We start from the raw sequence: 24,058 nt of genomic DNA on the forward strand, positions 1-24,058 counted from the left end.
GCCGACGACGCAGTTTTGATAGCTAACTGTCTGCAGAACCTACAAGAACTAGTGAGGTCTCTAAAAATTACCAGCAATGAGTATGGTCTAGAACTTAATGCCAGAAAGACAAAGTACATGGTAATCAGCGAAACTCCAGAGAACTCCTACAGAACTGCTCATCAATAACGAAGTCGTCGAATGGGTTGAGAAACTCACTTATTCTGTAGAGATCAAATGTCGCCAAGGAAATGCTCGAAGCACTTTCACTACAATGAATAACCTACTTACCAACAGAGACCTCAGTTTGGAGCTGAACAAAGGAATACTAAACTCCTACATCTATCCGGTGCTTCTGTATGGAGTGAAAAGTTGGACAACATCGGAAGCTATGAAGAAAAGAATTAATGCTTTTGAGATTTGAATTTACCGAAGAATCTTGAAGATACATTGGACTGATCACACAATAAATAATGAACTCTTACTCGCAATTAAAAAACGTAAACTTGAATACTTTGGGCACGTAATGAGAAATGAAAATAAATATCGCCTATTACAAAACATCATGCAGGGCAAAACAGATGGAAAATGAGGCCCGGGTAGAAGGAGAATCTCCTGGTTGGCAAACCTTCGCAAATGGTATAGCGCTCCCTCCACCGAGTTATTCAGATGTACTGCCAATAAAGTTCGAATAACGATGATGATCGCCAACATCCTAAACAGATAAGGCGTGAGGCATAGAAATGCACCTAATTTGAGTGGTATGAGTAGCAGTGGAAGAAAACTGGTTCGATGGACTATAAATTATGAAAAAAAACTCCAGGAAAATGAAAACAATCTTAAACAGGTAAAGGTCACTAATTCAAATGGTTTTCATAAAGGGCGTGATTTTTGATGTCAATTGAAGATGACAATAGTTTGCTGTCAATATGGATAGGGATACTATGACGTTCTTAGAACTGCAGTTCGATATTTGTTCATTATTCCTGAGCAAGATGTGAGACGACCATGTATATTCGCCGCTTGTGTCCATTAGAAGCGAGTTTAACGGCCTGCGACTGTTTAAAATGCATTTTAATTTAACGATATTTGCTCTTCTCTACGCGTCGCTGACGATACGGCTGACAGTAAACAGTTCCTTTTTGTTTTGTCGCGACGTCTTGTCTTTAGACTTGGCCGTGACACCGATAGCGGTGCGAGAATTCCCGCCAAGTTGTGCATGAAATGCGATTTTCTCCGGACCCTTTATTGTGTCGCTAATTGGGAGAGCGCCTCGCGATAATTGATGGCTGAATAGAGTTTTCTTATAATTAATGGTAACACGTGTTCGCCGAAGAAATTTGTCTCGCGTGTAATTAGCGGAGCGCGTGTAAAATAAAACAAAGGAAAATCGACATTTAAAATTTGTACCAATTTAGCAGTCCAAGAAACTTGAAGCCTCACAAAATCATCTCTTATTGGTCAGGTTGCTTTTTTTTCATAATGAGTTCAGGAGCAACACAGGGTTCTAATTGATGATTCCAGTTTCAAAAGTTTCTTCTACTTAATTGCGGATCTCTCGCTGACCATTTTGCACATCATTTCTTTGAAACCCCTTTACTTTAAGCCAGCTTGTATGGAATCCAACATACTTTGGTGGTATCTGGCATTCAGCTTTGAATAAACAATATTATGATTTGTATAAACTTGTTCGCTATTGGCTGCGGATATTTAATTGCTAACTTTACGATTTGAAAAATGTATGAAAATTTCTTTGGATAATCTGCTTAATCAAGCTGCCTCTCCACTCAATGAATGTTGGCGATAACATGTTTGAATTGATCGCAGTCCCTGGCTGCCCTGACAACATTTTCTATTCTTCTTAATCCGATCCACTGTCTGATATTTCATGCTCATGGAATTTCTTCCAATTCTTCTTCTACGGTACTACTGGTACCGTACTGGTCGTGTCTAAAAATGTAGCCAAGTTACGGCTGTTTTCCTTCGTTTAATAGTTGTTAACAATTGTCTATGGTTTTATGCTACTTAATTGCAGATATTTCACGGAGATCATTGCTTCGAAATTGCAATCTATTAAATAAAATAAATTAAAAATAAAGATATAATACAATACAATAAGCTAAATTAAAGGTAAGCATAATAATAATACTTATACTAGAGATTTTGAGTTGAGGAATCTAACTAATTAAATGAGAAGTTAAAACTATCAATGTCACAGCTTCTGCAAAATCCGTCATACAGTCATATAGTGTTGAGAAAAAATTTATGGTTTTCTGTTTTTGAAGTGTGACCTTTTCTAGTCGCCACAGATTGTCGATCTCTCTTAAAAGTGGTGAATGGTTTTTAAAACACATTTTTATAGTATATAGAACTGTTATTAAAACGCGAACGGACAGTTTAGGAAAAAATGATTTTTTCAATTATTTTCTTCCGTTTCTAATTATTATTATATATTTTATACCCTGCAGAAGTGGTAAATTACCTTGGTATGGTAGTCACTGCTGCTGAAGTTTAAAAGACTCATTTAGTGTGGCTAGACTGCTTTTTAATGTAGTTTAAAGTAGAATTGTTCGTTTATTAAACAAAAATAAAAGAAGATATATTGCAAATTGCAACTAAGTAGTATATTCTATCCCAACATTAACAACAACAACATTAACCTTTAAAGTGAAGGTCCTACTACGAATTTTTTAAAAACGTGCTCAAATATTAAGTAGGAAACAAGGATACGCGGAATTATTCAGGGAATATGGGAAAGATCGTAAGAAATATTAAATAATTATATAATAAAATAGAAATAGTAACCTGATGGTGATGCGACATACGATTAGACTTGTTGGACATATTAAAAAAATGCACAACACAGTGCTTAAAACAAATAAATCTTATAATCACTTAATTGATTATTGAAGGGAATCTAACTATCCGCGACCCGCTAGATCAACTATAAAACAGTTAATCACAAATAAACTAAACTCTAAATCCGATCTAACCAGTGCTTTTATAAAGCCAGGCAATATTCGCGTTCACTTAAGAAAAACTAACAAAAACTAACCAAAGTGGGTTTCCCATGGGTCCACAATATTACCAACTACAGAATTACAACTGTTTAGGTTAGACCGATAAATAATGCGAGACAAAAATTAACATTCCAAACACCCAAAACGAAATATGGGAAAATATCGACCACTTAAAACTAAGGACGCCGACATATATATTTTAACGTGCTTCTCGGATAAGGTATACCAGTGCATTGAATATTTTATTTCACTTGGTCCTCGAAATTCTCAGCACCAAATTAATACCCGAATATTTTTCCTCAGGTCACATAATCCGAGCCCCGAAAGCCAGAGGCGCCGCCCCCCAAGTGACCGACTGTGACTTGCTGCGATTGGCGCGTCATCTTTCGTCGTTGGAAGCGGACGATGACGACGTACCATGCGGCAGCGATAAGCGAGACCGGTGTGGCGACTACGATCACCATGTGAGTATGGGTGCCAACGTCAGCAGGCACTCCAGCAAGGGGCTGTCTGGACGTCGATCCCAGTCGAGCGGCAGCATTTGCAACAGCAAAGGCGGCAGGCAGGCGGGCGATGGCAGCAAATGCGGCGGCAGCCTGCCCAGCTACCTCGACGATAACGAGTCCACGTACAATAACAACCATCAGAATGAGTGCCAGAAGCAGCCAATCGATGAGGTGTGTATTTTACTCAAATAATAGTAATATACGTCTTGGTTTCTAAGAGTATATAGATGAATAGTTATTGCCTGACACTTTGCAACAATCCAAAAAACATTTCACAGTACCATGTAAGATGCAGGTTGGGATTTTATTTTAGATAACAATTTAAACGTAAGTGATAAATTTAGTAATTTTATGGGTGACTTGGAATCTGCTTATATTCGATCATCGTATGTATGTTGGTTCAATGACAATCTGCAAGCTATGAGACAACAGCAGTAATATTCTCCTTAAACATCAATACAAAGAATATAAAAAGCTGTATCGAGCTACAAGAAGTAAAGCTTAGATCGAAGCCAATGATAATTTGATAAGGTCATCAACTAACAACACGTACAGGAAAGCCCTCATCAGATATCATAACCGCTGATGAATTTAACACTTCTTTTGCAAATATCGCTCAGCCTCTTGTAAGTAAGGGTACTGCGTCCAATATAGATCCCATCATCTCATTTTAGTCTTGCTGAACTTAGTTTTAATGAAATTAAGGGTATCATAAATAGTCTCCAAAATAAAAATACTCCAGACGTATTTGGCATAAACACGCGGTTAAAAGAGTCTGTCAAGAATGAAATCTTACTGCCTCTCACAAAACTTATAAATTAAACTATTCAAGCCAACACTTTTCATTTTTAATAATAATCACTAAAGCCTTCGACTGTGTCAATCGTGGAATTCTTCGGCCCAAGTTAAATTTTTCATAATAATTATAATTTTTCAAATAGCAGTCTTAGTTTGATGCAATCTTACCTTAGCAATAGATGTCAGGTGATTAAGTACTCCGGAGTGATGACACCACTGTGTCTGTTTTCTGGGGACTCATTAGAAGACACGTTGGAGAGTTTCAGGATCGCACAGGAAAAGGCTGAACACTGGTTTAGTGCAAATAAATTAGTTTTAAATAATGGTAAAACAGAGTGGTTTTTCCATGCGAAATTTAAGTACTGTTAATGTTAATAAAATAAATACCAGATTTATTGGCATCTAGATTGACCTAAAACTTCAGTGGGACTCCCATATAGATTTTGTTGCTCAGAAACTGACCAAAAATTTGTATTTGCCTCGAAGCTTGACCGAAAATGTTTCCCCTGGTGTGTTAAGGACTGCATATCTTGCACCTTTTCATTCACACCTGCTATATGCGATCATAATATGGGGCCATGCTGGTGGTAGGCACCGTTTGTTCAGATTACAACGAAAAGCAATTCAAAATTCAAAAGCAATAAGTGGACTTGGAGGACTGTAAAAATGCCTTTCGAGACTTGAAAATTCTTACATGTCCTCTTATCTTAAAAAATCTATTATTTATAAAGAAAAATCCGCATCTATTTACCACTTATAAGGAATTGTATGACCATCGAATGAGAGGTCAGGACAATATGATTATTACCTACTGACGCTTTTGATGAATATTTGTATTTCAATTGCAATGTACCAGGTGCATTTTAAGTTCAGCGTTCATTCGCCCGAACTCATTCTAGAATCTCAGGAGGAAATTATTATGGTGTAAACAAATACATCAACAACGATTGTTGTTGAGGAACAATGACCTGATGCATTGTTAACCACATATCAAAGCTCAGCTGGTAGTGAATATTTAAAGGCTACGTTCAGAACCAAAACTAAACAAAACTAAATCTTGAATCCTCAACTTCTGCCGATCCTCTAGTAAAAAATAAATGGGTGAAAGTTTATTGAGATGAAGTATGTTTTAGTATAATTGAAGAACAGCAACTGGGGAAAAGTCAACATTTTCAATATTTTCAGCAAATCATTTGTTTGTAAGTAGTTGGATATCCACTCTTGTTTAATATCTACATTTATGGCATAAAATACACACCACCAAGAACGTGTTGAAATGAAAATCCAGATTTTATAAATTTTGGTTGGTTTTCTAAATAGCCTCAGATTAGCCAATTCCAGAATATCTCTCATTGCGCTTTTAAATTTCATTTAAAAATATCTCTTACAGGAAACTGCCAAGATTGTTAATCAGTCCTCTATATTTAATATTGTTTTTTTCATCATTTTTCTTTTTTGATTTATGCTTGATTCACATCTTTGTAATGTAAAATTGGTACCTTAAATTAAGTTCATTTTGCTATAAAATACTTCCAAAAAAAAGTTTTGAGAAATATTAAACTGCTTAGGGTTTATCCTTCGTTTCGTTTTCGATGTTCCACCCCGTACATAACAAGGTTGCTTTCGAAAAATCGTCCCTGGGCGGTTCAAGTTCTTAGCGCGTAGCGCGAAGCAGCTTTGTATTGCCGTTTCGCGGTTTCTTTTGCTAGAGGAAAGCATTGTTTTTCTATTGTGCTCCTGCGGACCGCTATGGAACTTTCGCAAAATCGATGTAATTTTATTGTGCATACACCCTGTATAAAGCATCTTTTACGTCTCGCCGAACTTCAAAGTCACGGCAAACTTTGATAAACGTTGTAATCTGTCCAAATAACAGGTATTTGCAATGATATTTTTTTAAGTATCTCGAACTCCCTGTATAATCGACGAAGCCTGGAACTCTTTCGTTACAGTATACAATGCTGTTTAAACCAAATAATTCTTTTTTTATAGTTCTTCATTAACGGCTAATAATTTACACACGAAAATGGCAATTTTCAGGGTATTTTTGATTTTTTATCCATAATCAACACACCCTGCACATAATTGAAAAAATTCCCGAAAAAGGTTTTAGCCCTGGATCTCAAACGTTTTCTGGTCCAAGAATTCTTTCGATGAAGTAAATGGTTTTCAAGAAAATAATTTCTTTCTGAAACTATGCAGTCCGCCGTCAATGTCAATGACGTCATCGCGTCTAAATTGGGCGCGAGAATCAGCGATTTTCATATGGATTTATTCAAATATCTCGAGCAGCGTGTGTGATAGACAAAACCCGTAAATACAAAAATTGTTACTCTTGATGCGGCCTATAACACTGTTTGAACCGATTGGCCATATTTTTTACGAATTTTGATTTGCGGTTAATAATTTATTTCCACAAAGTACAATTCTCACGGTTTTTAGATTTTTGTCCACAATTGAAAAAATTGAGAAAATCATGTTTTTCTGGAAGACAAAATAATCAAAGAAAGTTTTTCAATTTTTAAAAAAATATATTTTGTGATATTTCACAACGCTCAATTTCTACTGTTTAGATGTACATAGGGACTTTTATTTCCTTGCCAAATTTGAAGTCGATGACACCTATGACGTTTTAGAATATAGCACAGAATATTCCGAACACCCTGTACAATATGTGAAAACCTTAAATGCAAAAATTTTGGCTGTACATACGGGCTATGTAGAACTATGAAAGAAACTGACAACGTAATCATAGCCTTCTAGTTATGGTCAATTATCAATATAAAGCGAGCTCAATTTGGTCCGGATCAATTTGGTCCGGATCTTGCGCGTCGTTTGGTTAAAGAAATTTTTTGATCGCATGTACCATCTTGGACAAATTGTTTTTTCAAATTTGGGACGCTTATCTTGTTTCATAGCAATGTCCAAAAAACAGTACAAAAAACCAAAAAAAGATGGAAACCGTGATTTGAACGGAACCATTTTCTAGTAATGTATGTATCTTGTGGACTTTTTAAAACGAGCAAAATTTGAATGCCGTAGGTGAAACCGTTCGAAAGTTATCGCAATTTAATGCCCCGTCCACAGGGAAACGGAGAACAGAGAAGCGGAGAATGGATTGTCAAAAAAATAAAAAAAAAATCGGCATTGATCATTTCTGTAGCAATGGGGGTCCCCTAGGACCGAGATATAAGTCTCATTGTCAACCGCGTATACTGTCGAAAAATTCGATTTCATCGATTTTTCGATAATTCGAATTCGATAATTTCAGGGAGACAGAACAAAAAAAAAAGGCAAAATGCATCATTCCTTTAAAAAAAAAATGTTAGCACTCTGCAATTTACCATTTCAAACAGAAGAACCTCTCACAAAAAAATCTACAGACCAAGTTCAAAACCTTTTGAAGTCAGCGGGGCCAAACGGAAAGCACGTGCTCAATGCCGAATAATATCAGAGTCCGACAATTCCTCGAACGAAATTATACAGGGTAAACCGCGCCGCTCAGAACGATTAACGTTATACTATTAATTGCCCGAACAATTAGCAATGAATTTCGAATGCAAATTGCTCGGATGGTTATTTATCTGCCTGTTTACAGTTTCGATCTGTCAACTTGTTCACATTTGCCTCCCATATACGGTGCAGCATTGGCATCGGCGCCCGTAACAATGCTAATTCTGGACGCATGGATTAATATATATTTGCTGTTTTTTTTAAGCGTTTATAGAACAGGCTTTTTGACGCTAGAAAAAATGGTAAGAGAACTATGGTATGAGATCCACACTATTAAGAGAAGTCTTTCTCAAAAATGACTCCTTGGATGCTATTAGCCAAAGTTCAAAGATATATGTCGTATAAAAACAAATAGATAAACGACCAGTCAATAAAAAATACCTATGTGATTATTTAATTCTCTCACACTATAATTACCCTGATATTGCCTATAGCCCATATTTTGATGTTCAGTCCAGAGGTAGGCTACAGAGAATTCAAATTTCATGCATACGTTTTATTTCAAATTTTAAATTGAAAGATAATTTATCCGGTAAGCTGAGTATTTTGGGTGGATTAACATGCCGAACGGACTAAAATTGGATTTAGGTCTTTTTTTGCACAAATTGCTTGAGAACGATATACCTAAACCTTCGAGAAAAAATTATACTTACACTTGTAACTAACCAAAACTATAAGCGTCACAGAACGGCTCTTTATGAGACACAAGATCAATGCTCTGGCATAAAATGTTATTTGTGGAAAAGTTATTTCCCACATGAATAATATCTTAGCTAATTTAAATTATTGTGGGGACTAATGAGATATAAGACATTTGTTCATTGGACTATAGTAATAATTTAAATTTCTAATGGAGGACATTAGATTCAAACCACTGCCATCCCCACAAAATCCACTTAGGTGAAAAATTTAGACTTGCCGATGAAACTAGGTGGCTTGAGTTCTAAAATTGGCTCCAAAATCAGCTCGTAGCAGATGATGACTTTTTATTTAAAATAATTTGTGACGACGAATGAAGTTTTACAACTTACGGGTTAATAAGCATAGTGAACATTACTAGTTCATAGAGAATCCGCGACAACACCAACAACTTAGTGAAGTTATATTTTTAATCACTTTGATAACGACCCAATCATCATGCAATCGTTATGGTGGCAACAACAAAATGTATTTTTTGCTAGTGTAATAATTAGTTACCGAAGTAAAATCTAATTAAAACCCTTAATATTTAACAAATACAAATACAATTTTTTTGCGTAAAATTGTCTTTATTGACATTTATTCAATATTAAATAGAAATTGCAGGTCTGTATTTAAAAAAATTATGATGATGATTTACGCAAAACCGAAAATAATGTCAATTTCCAAGTGGAAAGTGTCATTTGTTTTCATTCTTTTTAAAATGTCGGAAAAAAATCAAATTAAATTGCTGATTTTCGGTTTTTCCCAAAAATCTCCGAAACTAATCAGAATTTTCGAGATTTTGAAATGATTTTATATATATATTTAATATCTTACATGCTCGGTTAAGAAAACAGCACTATTCTATTGTGTTCTGTTCATAATTTAAGTATTCATTTAGTATAATTATTCCTTCCTGATTGCGTTGCATTTTCGTAGCCAGTGGCATGGGTTCCGTTCTGCAGAATTTCCTCCAGATGAAACCTGCACTCTGGAGGAGTAACGAAGGAAACTTACAGTTCTCTCAAACGTTTAAAATATGCTCTATACGTTGGCCCATAAATTTAAAGGGCTTGTCGAGTCTCTTTTGGATGTAATTCGCCCCAGCGAGGTATAGTGTGCTGGATTTGAGGAAACCCTTCGATGACAAACCGCCTGTATCCACTTCAAAATCCCGTCCCACCGGAAGCATTAAATACACGGCTATGGCGGAAGGCATTTAATATCAAACGAAACGTTGAAGCAGAAGCTCGAACTCTGAACTAGGCGGCATAATACATTTTAATAATTTAATTACTGCACGCGAGTATGTTTGCTCTCTCGAAAGTTGAATTGCGTTTTAATTAAAATCTCACTTGGGCGAACAACGCAGTAATCGTCCTCGTAGACCGTAAAAAGCTAATTAGTTAAGCTAAGCATTAGTAACGGACGAATCCTTAACGAAGTTTTTTTTTTTGTAAAAACGCGAACTGTATTCTTTAATAATTATAATTTGATCCAAAAGGTCGTTAAGCCCGACACCGTGAGCCTGGAAAATTAAAATTATGGAGACAAGAATTATAATTCGTCCCACCAAAAAAAAAAAAAGTCAAAAATACATTTCGTTCTATTGTAAACTTCATTAAAGTCAGACAGAAATTTTGCCTCAGAAATTATATGACTAAAAAAGCAACGAAGAAATTGTAATTTTTCTAATTGCTGACAGTAATCGCATACCTCAGTTGTATTACCTGAAGCCAGGGTATACTTCTTTTCAAAGTATATCGTCTTGACCGACGGTATTGTAGGGTAGAACATCATATTGTAGGGCGCACTTTTAAGATGTTTTAACACAGTTTAGGCAGATTAAATATTATACTATGTTTATTTAGTTAGGTAGAATAAGATCATATTAGTACTAATAGAAAAACGATAAGAATAATTACAATGGGCTTTTCAATTTTCAAAATAATAATAACAATAATAATAATACATTTATTGTTATAACCATCAAAATTACATAGAAATAATTACATAACCAAAGTTGAATAACTGAAATAATGTTCAACAATAGGCCTTGTTAGGGCAGCCATCTAGAAGTTCTAGATACTGCTCAGGCCTCAATTTAACAGCGATAATATAATAATAAAAAATTTCATAGAATTTATTTGAAAGCGCCAAGCGTAGATACACCTAATTCTAAAGAAAAGAAAGGAGAAAAGAAGAAATGTGCAGTACTGCATTTTTTCAGCTCTCAACAGATGTGTTATTAATTATTATACTCGGAATAACATATTCTGCTCTCACATTTCATGTTACTTGATGACACAAATCTTCTGTGTTCTACCTTTTTTGCTTAACGCGGTTTGCTATTTCAGGTTGGCATAAAAAAATGAAGATACGGTTTTCCCTGGGTGGTTGAGCACTTATTTGAATATCTAATGAAATAAAAAGCTCATTTATTCTTTTTTCAGAAAATTATATGTTTTTTGCGATTATGTAAGAAAAATCCACCTGCTGGTAAAATAAGCAAATAGAGTTCTCCGAACGATATACCGTTTTTACAACTTTTTATGGTTTTCACTTCGGAGTTTAAGACCCTCCTATTGTAAAGCGGAAGGGATCGATCTTTTCAGCACGTGTACCGCAAGCCAGGGCCATATTTAAGATGTTAGCTGACAAAAACCGTGCCGTGCGGACTGTTGTATTTTAAGAATAGGGAAATTTTCTTTGATTAAACTGTTATATTAATTCATATTAGTGTGCTTTATATAAATCCTCCTAAAACAGTCCCTACTTGAGGTAGCTCGATTTCCAATTTCCCCTGTTGTAATTACGAACTTACTGTTATTAAATTGGTTTACACTACTCAGTGTGCCATTTTATATTTGTAATAAACATTTTAAAGTAAGAATGGATTTTTCACTGCATGGACTAATAATAATGGAGGAATCTCACCGACGAAACTACATAAATCCATCAGCTTTCAGCATTTGTATGCACAAAGTACTGAAGTACGATTCTGGAACGTCATTGTGGAATTGCGAATCTATTTATTGACGATTACAAAGAAAAACCCAAGCGAGGTAGGCCTTCGATTAGACCTTCATAAAAAATTACCAAAATTAAACACCGCATTATGTCGTAAAAACAGTATATCGACTGGAGAACTCTACACTACGATTTATAGCCCCTTTTTTTCATAGAAACCGAGTTAAAAAATTCGCTGGCGGATATGTCAGACGCGCGAAAATATTTTGCAGCAATTAGTCTTGGAATATATACCTCGTTGGTCTGAATGGGCCACCCTGTACAATGATATGCTTGAAGACTTATTGATATATTGCGTTTCTAGTAACATATGGTTGCCCTTTTTTGAAGCTGGATTCAAAATAAATATCGTTGAATAACAAATATTCTTCAATTTCAGTTTTTGTACTTGATGAATTTGGTGCTTTTGGTGGCAGTCATTACAATGACACTGTTCTCCTGAATATCATTTAGAAGATAATTTTAAAAACAAAAAATTCTGCATTTGTATTTTCATGATAGGACAACGTTAGGCAGTTTGATATCAATACCTCTTCTGATCCAGCATAAATTAAGGTGATACATTTTGTGTTGCTGACAGTTTCTACTGAACCGAACCCATCTTGTGGATACTGCATCGTGTGTATCTAACCATATTTAATCTAGGTAAATTACACATCTATTTTTGAATCAATACTTTTTAATTACCAAAAGTCTCCAAGTGCGCAATCTATGCGATTACATTACGACTTGTTGCAGTATTTAAATCTCATTTTGCAAATAACAAAGAAAGGTAGCACGGTTAATAATTATACATTCATTATACCAAGATACAATTGGTATGAAGGTCCTTCAGAAGAGCCAGAATCTTGTATAATATAAATTCTTCTTTCAGGTTGACAGGATTCCGCCCTTGGGAGACGGGGCTCCGCTACACTGGAAATTCTCCGATACCCAGACTGCCCTTTGCCAAGATCAGGGGTACGGTTCGGAAAGGTCCCCCGAAGAGGAGTACCCTCCGCCGCTTCCCGATCATAACCTCGATCTCGAGCAGTGCCACCATCACCTAGAACCGCACACGTGCTATCCTTTCATCACTCCTGGTAAGTACCGTAAATAGAAATTTTCTTCCAAAGCCTCGTGGCAGAAACATCTACCTAACTATCAGGCGTTTCACTTCTAATTGTTCATTATTCTGTATAATGTTGTTGTTTGCCGATTGCTGCTGCTATATAATGCTGACTGTCCTTTGCACAATCATTCACATAAAACACTCCAAAGAGGTGGGTGTGTCGTGGGAAATATTTGCCAGACACCCCTGTTGCGCACGTCCTTTCGTAATTAAAAAAATATTTTGATAACGTCCAATTTAACGGCAGAATGCAATTCGTTCTGCGAACGGAATAACATTTATCCGACTCATCCTCCTCGGATAAGTATCTGAACGGTAGTAAATCTCTCGCGTGAGTAACTAAGCGTCCACCGATGAAAGATTTATAATGTCCAGTTCAGCTGGCCGCTGCCTCCTGCTACGACCATCTGTAATTACAAACCGGGTATACGTCCTCCTAAGTTGATCTCGGCGACTACTTGCCTACGCGGCGAATACAATTTAAAATAATCCGTTGGTAGGTAGGTATAAGAGCACTTTACTCGGTAGCTTTTTGCAATAACAGTTTGTCGCACGCGATGTACTACATTATTAATATTATTCCGATTTGTGCAGCTCTGATTGGGTTGTTAATTTTTATTTGCTAGTTTGCTACTAAATTGCTACAAAATTTTAGCCACTCTTTTACAGTTGGTAGTGTCTACATTAAATCTGCAGATATCAACTTAAAACCTCTCTTTCTAGGTCCAATAGCAGCTCTTTCTAGTCGATTTTTATCAGAGCCTTTCTCTTTCTCTCTCTGTAGTTCTACAACCCAGGGTGTCTAGAGTAAATACGGGGAACAAGAAAATTTAGTAGGTAATGGGTGTTTTTTTTCGATGTATAGAACTTTATGCTGGCATTACTGTTCAAAATGGCGACCGATTTAACAGCTGTCAAGTGATTTATTCTCAGTTTGGTTTCGCAATTCATCATTAATAGACTCACGCCTGAACAACGCTTGCAAATGGGCCCAAAACGAGATTGCTGTTGTTAGCGATTTTCGTAAGCGAATTTTGTTTAGCCATGAGGCGCACTTCTGGTTGAATGGGTACGTCAACAAACAAAACTGCCGCATTTGGAGCGAAGCTAATGCTCAAGTGTATGTCGAAACACCGTTACATCTGACTGTTTGGTGCGCTTTATGGGCTGGTGGAATCATTGGTCCGTACTTTTTCAAAAACGATGATGACCAGAACGTTACAGTCAATGGTGATCGGTATAGAGCTATGATTACTAACTCTTTCATTCCTGAATTGAATAACCAGGATGTCCAGGAGATGTGGTTTCAACAAGACGGTGCAACATGTCACACAGCTCGTGCCACAATCGATTTATTGAAAGACACGTTTGGTGACCGCCTAATTTCACGTTTTGGACCTGTGAATTGGTCTCCAAGATCTTGTGATTTAACACCGCTAGACTACTTTCTGTGGGGCTATGTAAAGTCATAAGCCACAAACGCTTGACCATTTGGAAGATAACATTCACCGTGTTATGGCCGATATACGGCCACAAATGTTGGAAAGTCATCGAAAATTGGACGTCCAGATTGGACTACATCCGCGCCAGCCTTGGCGGTCATATGCGAGAAATCATATTTAAAATGTAATGTCACAAGTTTATCTTTCGGATAAATAAAATACATGTCAATCGAATAATCCATCGTTTAAGGCATCTAAGTACCTAATTAACATAGGGAACAAAAGATAATTTCGAATCGACTATTATTGGCCTACGTAGTTCTCCCAATTTCTTGTGAAAAATTCTATTTTTCCAAAGTATCTACGCTCGTATAAGAAATTCATATCTCGGTAAAGGTACGACCTATGGGATCGCAATTGGTACAGAAATGATCAGCGTAAAAAAAAAAATAAATTTGTCCGTCCGTTCTCCGTTCTACCTTCTTTCTCTGTTCTTCGTTCTCGTCTTTGGGTTTTTCCTGAATAACTTTCGAATCGTTGTAGCTACAAAATTGGAATTTGCCTCCTTTTTAACTCTCCACGAGATACATAAGCTTGTAAGAAAAGGCCTCGATCCGACGCCGGCATCCATCTTTTTTTCGCGATTTTCGACGGTTTTTTGAACATTGCTATCAAACAAGTGTCCGAAATTTGAAGCAATCGACTTCACATTTGGTACATATATGCAGTTTTGCCCTTTGACGGAACCTATTGAAAATGGGGGCGGCCTCAGCCCTTCAGGGTCGGGAAGTATTTTAAAAAAAATTAAAATTACCATTCAAAAACCGTTTACAAGACCGAATAAATTCTTGGACCAGAAGACGCAGAGAATACGGCCTCATAAACTTTTATTCTTGACAAGTTTTCAAAAATATACAGGGTGCGTCGCAAATTCAAAAAAACTGAAACATAGGTCCCCCTATTATTGAAAATTGGCAGTAATTTCAAATCTGTGCTTTAGATGTTAGTTTCTTTTACATGACGATATAGCCCATATAGACAATGATGACACTGAAATGTAGTTTCGCATTTCTGAGAAATGCCCTAACTAAGCAAACAATAATATTCATTCTGATTCGAATAGATTAACTGAACATTTAACCTAATAACCTAATAAATATTATTAAAAGCGATGTAAAGTTCTCTGGAAAAAACTCTGTTTTACCTTTTTGTGGCAGTTGCAAAAGTTTAGGAGTTACTCTAGGTTCTCGGTAAAAGTTTAGAGAGCTGGTTACAAGCAAGTTAAAGGTTGCATAAAGTAATCTAAAATTAATTTCTGGAAGTCGTCGCTGTCTCTCGCAGGATATGAAAGGCTTCTTTGGGATACTCTAATATTATCACAGTTTAATCATAATAAGAGTGTATTCATGAAGAGTGTATACAAAAAGTTCAATATCCCCGTCCTTGTCATTAATTCCCTCCCACTCCCACTCCAAGCGTTGTCTGTTCCTTTGTCTGTCTGTTAATTTAATGCTAAATTTTGAACTGGAACCGAATCTTATTGTAATTGACAAATACCAGCGCTTCTGATACTCGACAATTGTAGAGATCTGAACTGTTTCAAATTTTGTGATAAAATATGATGTTTGGTGGTTAAAAAAATCTCACTTCGGAAGAGACAGTAAATATCCTCGATATTTTGAAAAATTTAGAAATGCATTGTGCAGTCCTTCCAATAACTCAAAAAATGGGACAATCAGCACTACAGATAGTACTGCTGTTATGATTCCCCAAATTGGGTTTATAGAAATTTGACTTCAGACCATATGAAGCTGCGTTCTAGATTTTAAAACTGTTTTTCACGACAGCTATCTGAAGTTGGAACGACACAAGTGGCAAGCAGTTCTCCAACAATACATTTTAAATTTTTTTCTTGCCAATCCTACAGATAACTGCAAAAAATAGTAACGCCTGTGTACATCGTCACAAGGAACAATATGGAAATTGAACAAAATTTAATTTGAAAAATATTCCTTATAAAAGAAGCACAGTTCACAAAAAAAAATTCGTGATACTATTTAATATAAGCAATTAAAAAATGTAAAATTTAAATCCCCTTTGAATCGCGCTATCATTGGCTGTGACTAGTTGTGACGTCAATTCACTGGTTAGACTACGTGCCAGTCGGACGGCAGCATAGAGAAGCCATTAGAGAACGACAACACGTTCGTCTTGGAGGTTTTAATTTTAACTTTAGTCTTGATCCTCTCGATCCTCTGAAAATGACCTAAGCCGATTTGTTAAAAGGTCAATCTGATAATTTACCTTCAGTGGATATATTTATGGTGACATATAATACATTCAAAACACCGAAACTTTTTCTTTTCGTTCGCTGTGTTAAAGCTAAAAGGTATGAAGCAGTAGTTTTAAATCAATATAATATTATAATCAGTGTAATGGTATATCAAATAAAATCTAAACTATTCAACAAAAGAAAAGGATTTTTATTAAAGTAGTGGAAACCTATCTACTGATTTTAAAGTTTATTGCCATTGTTAACTTAAAGTGTTCTTTATTTTATATAGATCAGGAAGCCATTCATATGGAGACAGCAATAGTGTGGATGCAAGTTCGAGAAGTTAAAATTTTTTTCACTGTGAAGGCTAGACGAATCAAAAGTTTATCTGGCGTTTTACATATTGTACTCAAACACGATGGCGCGATTGGTAATATTGTTTTTGTGTTGCTTCCATTATTATCATGTAAACCACCTAAGCACAAATACAAACTGTCGTAGATTAAATACAAACACACCTTTACACGAGCGGAAAATAAATCTAAATAATATAGTTCTCGGCCTATAACCTGAGAATATCACTATAACATGTCGGCCGAAAAGCAGCGGTATGACGTCACTATCATACCCCCGCGTTTAAAAGGAATAGCCGGGTGTCACAACTTGAATTATTTATTGCAACTTCAATATTGGGTTTTGAGTTTTAATATTTCGTATGCGTTATTTCTATACACAAACAAATGTATTGAAGAAATTTTAGAAAATATTCAAGTTCCCCATTATTGCACTCGTTTCACTACACACAAGTACAGGAATTATTGGCTAAAGATCTCTTTTTAGAAGTGGGTTTTGGGTAGTAATGATTTTTTACACAATATTCTTTTCTTAGACGAATGAACATTTACAAAAGTAATGTTTTTAGTAGTGTCTTCTAAGCGAAACGTACGTCTTTTGAAACACACCGTCTTGGGTATCGGGCCCGCTGATGTTCCTTGCGGAACTCTACGTTTTTCTCGATCAAATTCCCACTTCCGTTCAAACCTAAAATTTTTTAATATTCCGGAGCATCTGTTAATTAATGCATCGTCAAATCCCTGTCCCCCATTTCCGGACCTATTTAATTAAAATAAAATAATCTATAAATTCGAACGGCCAGATACTTAATCATCATTCGCACGGTGTCCGAATTCAGAGGGGAGCGAAAAGGCGTTCTTAATTAAAAAGTTGGCAAGCCCGGAATCTGCCTGATAAAACGAAAGTTTTATTTTAAAACGTGTTCATTCGTTCGTAGAAATATATGAAATCGCCGACTAGGAAATTTTATCCGATTAATAAAAGGCCCGCCGGCAGAGAAAGAAAGACTGAATCCCATTATTGCGTATCGCAGGCGGATGTTCCTTTCACACTGGCTTTTTTATCTTTGAGGGAGTTCTTGCTAGGATGGGGATGTGCTCCACTCGTTCCGACATGTTCTTAACGACGCCTGCAAGTTTTTCCTCAAATAGTTCTATAATCTAGTCCCTTTCTACCCGTAGGGTGTAAGGGTGACATTTCTCAAATGGTTCATCCATGAAACTTAGGGGAGGGTGGAGCAAGGCGGCCCCCTGAGGCAAGGAGGTCCACTTCAAAAATTAACCAATTTATTTTTCTTCTAATAATAATTCTAAAAAATGCTATTCCGTATTGTTTTAACCGAAACATAATTAATTTATTGAAAATGTTATTTTTTGGATAATTCTATGGATTTAGCATAAATCCGGAGCTTCCAAAAATCTTATAAATACCAATAACAAAAGTAAAATAAAAATATCGATAGAAAAATAGTTACTAATCCGTAACGTTTTTTTTATATTAAATATCGTTTAATAAATAATTGTAATTATTATATGTAACGTTATAAATCGGGGAGCGGTACACGACGGCCAAAAGCTTCGCCAAAATTTGGGTAAATAACCTCAAAAATAAATCGACTTGATGGTTAAAAGCCACAAAAAATAATAAAAAGCTTAAGTGGGCCGCCTTGCCCCACCCTTGCCTACCCAGACGGTATTGTCACCGCTAGTATTCCTCCCACGTAAGTAGTGATTTTCATGCCGGTCGTGCTAAGGTAGTCCTCCATAGTTTTCAGTTTTCTAGGGCTCTTTACCACTTCAGACTTTGTGAGACTCGATGTGGGGGCCTTTCTGGTCGTTTTCTGCCCGCATCAACAGTTTTTCATTTAGAAAGAATGTATCATGGTTACAGATATTGACGAGTCCAAGCCATCATCTCCATCTGGCTTAAATGTGGGTCGGTCCTCTAGACTCTAGATCAGGGTTTGGCAAGCAACGGTCGTTTTGGGCGGCCCGCCGAAGCACTAATATAATTTTAGGGAAAATCAACAAACCATTTCAGTTTACTACTGAGTTAACTACTATAAACACATTCATATTGACAACCATATGACGTTTCACTATAATAGGTAACGTGAAATACTTGTTATTTTTAATTTATTGGTAAAATAATTCATATTTTATGGTAGGACAAATGAATAAAATACCAAAGAAAAGGAAAGTTAATGATTATTCCTTTAATAACAATTACAATGAAGCGCTATGTTAAATTTGCAAACAATTTATCGGCGTATTCAAAGATTTTAATTTGCATCGCCACTACGGCACGAAACACAAAAGTGAATATGATAAATTTGAATCTCAATTCAGACAAGATAAAATTGATTATACACAAAAATCATTAGAAGCGCAACAAAACGTATTTGTAAGGAACAAGGTTGGGCAAAAACTCTTTACATAATTCGAAATTAATTGCTAAACATTACAAACCCTTTACTGATGGAGATCTGGGCCGCTGTTAACGAAATTTCTTCAGAAAAAAATAAAGAATTTGAAGATATTTAAAAGAAAATTCTTTACAATTTGAATATTTCTCACTAGCACTTGGTGAAAGCAACGATATAATTAGCACCGCTCAATTGTTGATGTTTAGTCGTGGAATTAATGAACAATTTTGTGTAACAGAAGAACAAGCTGTTGCACAGCTCTACAATTTCATTGCATTATCCATCAACATGCACATTGCGCAAAAGTTGTAAATTTGGAAAATGTTGTGAATATTGTAGGAAAGTCCATAAATTATATTAGCAAAAATGGTGTGAACCATCGCAGATTCAAAAATTTCTTAAATGAAATTGACCCAGAATATTAAGATATCATTTTTGTAAAGGAACATGACTCACCCGTGGGAAAGTGTTAAAAAGATTTTTCGATAGATGAGATTGAAATGTTTTTGACAGAAAAAGGCAACAATAAAACAGAACTATCGAATTTGAAATGGATAAGCGAGTTAGCTTTTATTGTGGATATTGCAACTTATCTCAATAAATTGAGGCAAAGGAAAATCAATCAACGAGCTATTTACAGAAATCAAAAGTTTCCGGCTTAAAATAAGATTGTTTATTTCTCAACATGGAAAGAATAATTATTGTCATTTTCCTACTTTGCAAACGTTTTTAATCAAAAACTACAAAAAATGTCCTTCAAATATTTTTATTGAGTCAGTACTAGATGAAAATTTTCGTCAGCGGTTTCAAGATTTATATGCAAAAGAAATGGACATACTAATATTTGATATTGTAAAGGCACCAGTTAATAATTCTGATGAAAATAATTGAATTGCATTTTATTCAAATCCACCAGAAAATAAATTTCTTAATTTGAAAAATTTGATTTGTATTGTTTCATCACCTGTTTATACGAACAAACAGTGTCAAGAATGAATTTCATCAAATCAAAATTTACAAAACTTGTTGAGGAGCTCAGTATCCCAAACACAACCGGACCTAAATGTATTATCAGACAATTCAAGAACAAAAAGCGCATCGAATTTTAATGAAGGAATAAAATGAAAGATAAATTATTTTCCTTAATATTTTATATGTTTTATATTTACAAATTTATACATATGTAATTTTATTTGTATTTTCTTTTTCTGGTTCCTTTAAAGAATTGTAAAACTGTTTTTCTCTGGTATTATTATTATTATTATGTCAATCAAACATAGTTTTTTTCTATATTTACTTTTAATGATATTTATACTTGTATATGATGTAAAAATATATATAAAGTTTTACTATGAAAATGGCCAACTCCTCCTCAAGATCATCACACATCTATCCCTTGATTAATTGTTATTGTACTCCTTCTTTAATTAACTGTATCATATGGGTTAATTAATAAATAAAACTGAATTAACAGCAATTAACAGCTTTTTTTGTGTTAGATGTCCCTCCTTTTTTCCTTGCATTGAACGTAAAACACTCAAAAAACTCCGGATCCTCTATGTTAATTTTTCACCTCGTATTACCGGCGAAAGCCTCTTTATCCGCAAAGCAGAAATTTTAGAGTGTTAATTATGTCGCAAAGCGGGCCCGGATAAAAACCCACCTCGAACTGAGTTCTTTGTCGTGGCGATTTTGAGTCCTTTTATTGCTCGGGATTGAATTAGATGCGCCGGTTTTTACCACTCCCTATCTCCCGTTCACTTCCGTTGTTCCGATCAGATTTTTAACTGCACCACATCAAAATAAAAATTTCTTTAGAGGACACTACGTTAAATTTTATCCGTGCTCCGTCACAAAAGTGAATGTGATTAATTTGAATCTCAATTCAGACAAAATAAAATTGATTATTTACAAAAATCGTTAGATGCACAAGAATGTTCAGTAATGGTCAAAACGTCCTTACGTATTGAAACTATACCAACTGATATGTTTAACAAATTAAAAGGAAATTCTTTACAATTTCAATATTTCTCACTAGTACTTGATAAAAGCAACGATATAACTAGAACAAGTAAGATGGCTCCATGGAAATGTGTTAAAAAGATTTTTCTAGTTGATAGACCAGATTGAGACGTTTTTGACAGAAAAAGGCAACAATAAAGCAGAACTATCGAATTTCAAATGGATAAGCGAGTTAGCTTTTATTGTGGATATTGCAGCTTATCTCAATAAACGAGCTATTTACAGAAATCAAAAGTTCCCCGCTTAAAATAAGATTATTTATGTCTCAACTTGGAAAGAATAATTATTGTCATTTCCCTACTCTGCAAAAGCGTTAGTAGCAGAGGAAATGGATTTGCAATCTAGCAATGTGTACACAAACAATTTTGACGAAAATAATTTATCGCAATCTACCAGGAAATAAATTTCAAAACTAAATTAATCTGAAAGTTTATTAACTGATATGTTTAATAAAATAAGATAAAATTCTTGACAATTTGAATATTTCTCACTAGCGCCGCTCAATTGTTGATATTTATCCGTGGAATTGATAAACAATTTTGTGTAACAGAAGAACTTGCTGCATTAAAAAGCCTCCATGTTAATACAAGAGGTGAAGATATATTTTTGATATTATTAAGTGTTTTCAATATGTACGATATCAAGTGGGAGAAAATAAAAAATGTTACAATTGACGGTGCAAAAATATGGCGGGTCACAATACTCGTTTGGTAAGCTTAATTAATAAAAAAATTGAAAAAATTAAATATTACACATATTTCACATTGCGCAAAGGTTGTAAATTTGGAAAATGTTATGCAAATTGTAATAAAGTCCATCAAAAACGGTATCGACCATCGAAAATTCAGAAATTTCTTAAATGAAATTGACCCAGAATATTAAGATATCATTTATTTTGCGGAAAATGTCACTTTACCACGTCAGTTCCGATTCCCACGGATCCGAGCCTCTTCGGACATTTCCGGGATTTTAACGCACGGATTTGGGAGCAATCGGGTGTTTTCGGAGATATTTCCCACGCTTTGAATTTTGACGTTTGTCAATTTTGACGTTTGTCAATTTATTTGACACTCGCTCCGCTCGAGTCAAATAAACTCGTGAGTCAAATGTCATTTACCGCACTTGTTGCCTAATATACTATTACCCCTTTTACGCCTTTAAACCAAAATATTCAATGTAATGTTATGTTAGTTTTCGTTGGTCTTTCGGAGACACCCAAAAAATTGTCTCCGACTTATAAGAAATTTTGTTTGCCCAAGACGAATCGCGTTCCAAGTGGAATATTCGTATTTGCGAAGGTATTGGGTTTCATCGCTTCGTCGTTATGAAATATGAACCCGTGGGTAAACACACATATAAAAGATAAATATTTTCATAGCGGAAACGTTCGATACAAAAAGAGGGGAGTTTATTTAAAACCAATCTCGAAGCTTTTAGTGTTTTTTTAATCGGCCATTTAGGTTCTTAAAAAAGTAAATTAGCTTCTTCGTTTTATGTACCACCACCATTTTGAGAATAAAATAAATCACAATTTTAAACAAAATATTTTTTTCTTGTTTAGTTACGTACATAATTATTTGTTAAAAAAGGCCTAATCCTTTGTCAGTTTTGAAGCGAAAATTTAATTTTAAAATTTCTAATTTTCAATTAAAAATGTGTTCATCGATTTAAAAAAAAGAAGCATATTTTTCGTTGGTTTAAGATGGTGTAAAAAAAGATCGCCCTTTCTTCAGCAAATAAATCTTCATAATTCGTTACAGGTTACGTTCATTCAGAACATACTAATAAACCATTATAAATCACTGTAAATCCTCGGAAATGGAATACACAATGATAGAGTAAATACAAATGAAGGTTTCCTTAATGCATTTGAATCAATTGAAAACCTGATGTATTCTCAAAGAAGGATCTTTTAACAATTCTGATGGACATAGACACGCATAATACATGGAATAAGATAAAATAACAGCAACCAAACAACTCCAAATACACGATTAAAAAACGAGTAAAATGTCAAATTCAAAGGTTTAAGGCCATTTAAGACTATATAAAATTTGTAAATGATTTAATTACCTTCTGCAACTTTCATGAATTCGGGTATCAATCGAATATAACGCCAGACTCAGTGGTTTGAAATTAAATACAAATTTAGTTCAATTAATAGTTAGAACCCTTTATTATCTAAGAATTTCTTGAATTTGAGCATTAGTTTTTGGTTACATAAAAAATGGTTTAAATGAAAGTTGAAAATCTTTTGATTATTTCTTGAATTACGGCATCATTCATCAATTGAGTAAAACGTCAGACTTAGCAGTTTTTGGTTATATAAAAATATGGTTCAAATTGAAGTCGTAAATCTTTTCATGATCTATAATTTTCTTAAATTAGGTCTTTTTTATCAATAAGTAAAAAGTTAGACTAAGCAGTTCCAAGTTATATAAAATATGGTTTAAATAAAAGTTGTAAATCTTGTAATTATCTACAACTCATCAATCTAGTAAAACGCCAGGCTGATCAGTTTTTGGTTATATAAAAATATAATTCAAAAGTCGTAACTCTATTAATTATCTAAAACTTTCTTGGATTCGGGCCTTCATTCGTCAATCGAATAAAGTGCAAGATTCAGTACATTTTGGTTATATAAAAATATGGCTCAAATTAAATCTGTACACCTTATCTATAACTTTTTTGAATACAAGCTTCATTCGTCAATTGGGTAACGCACAAGACGCAAGAGTTTGGGAATAAATAAAAAGAAGTTTCAAATAAAATTAGCAAATCTTTCAATAGTCTGCGACTTTTTTCAATTCGAGCCTCATTCATTAATCGAGTAAAACGCCATGCTGAGTAATTTGAGGTAATATAAATATACGGTTCAAATAAAAGATGTTGATCTTTAATT

General features: G+C 34.8%; 1 protein-coding gene across 3 annotated transcripts in view; it reads left to right on the top strand.

Moving 5' to 3' along the window:
- LOC132700896 (uncharacterized) overlaps positions 1-24,058 on the top strand; it is a 189,422-nt gene that overhangs the window by 120,653 nt on the left and 44,711 nt on the right. For all 3 annotated transcript variants that reach the window (XM_060668474.1, XM_060668473.1, XM_060668476.1), the window contains exons 8-9: positions 3,303-3,676; positions 12,402-12,609. In XM_060668474.1, coding sequence (XP_060524457.1) covers positions 3,303-3,676; positions 12,402-12,609 — 582 coding nt within the window. The remainder of the gene's footprint in view (positions 1-3,302; positions 3,677-12,401; positions 12,610-24,058) is intronic.

The sequence above is a fragment of the Cylas formicarius genome, unplaced genomic scaffold (assembly GCF_029955315.1).
Source record: "Cylas formicarius isolate icCylForm1 unplaced genomic scaffold, icCylForm1.1 PGA_scaffold_4__25_contigs__length_36172078, whole genome shotgun sequence".
NCBI classification, from domain to species: domain Eukaryota; kingdom Metazoa; phylum Arthropoda; class Insecta; order Coleoptera; family Brentidae; genus Cylas; species Cylas formicarius.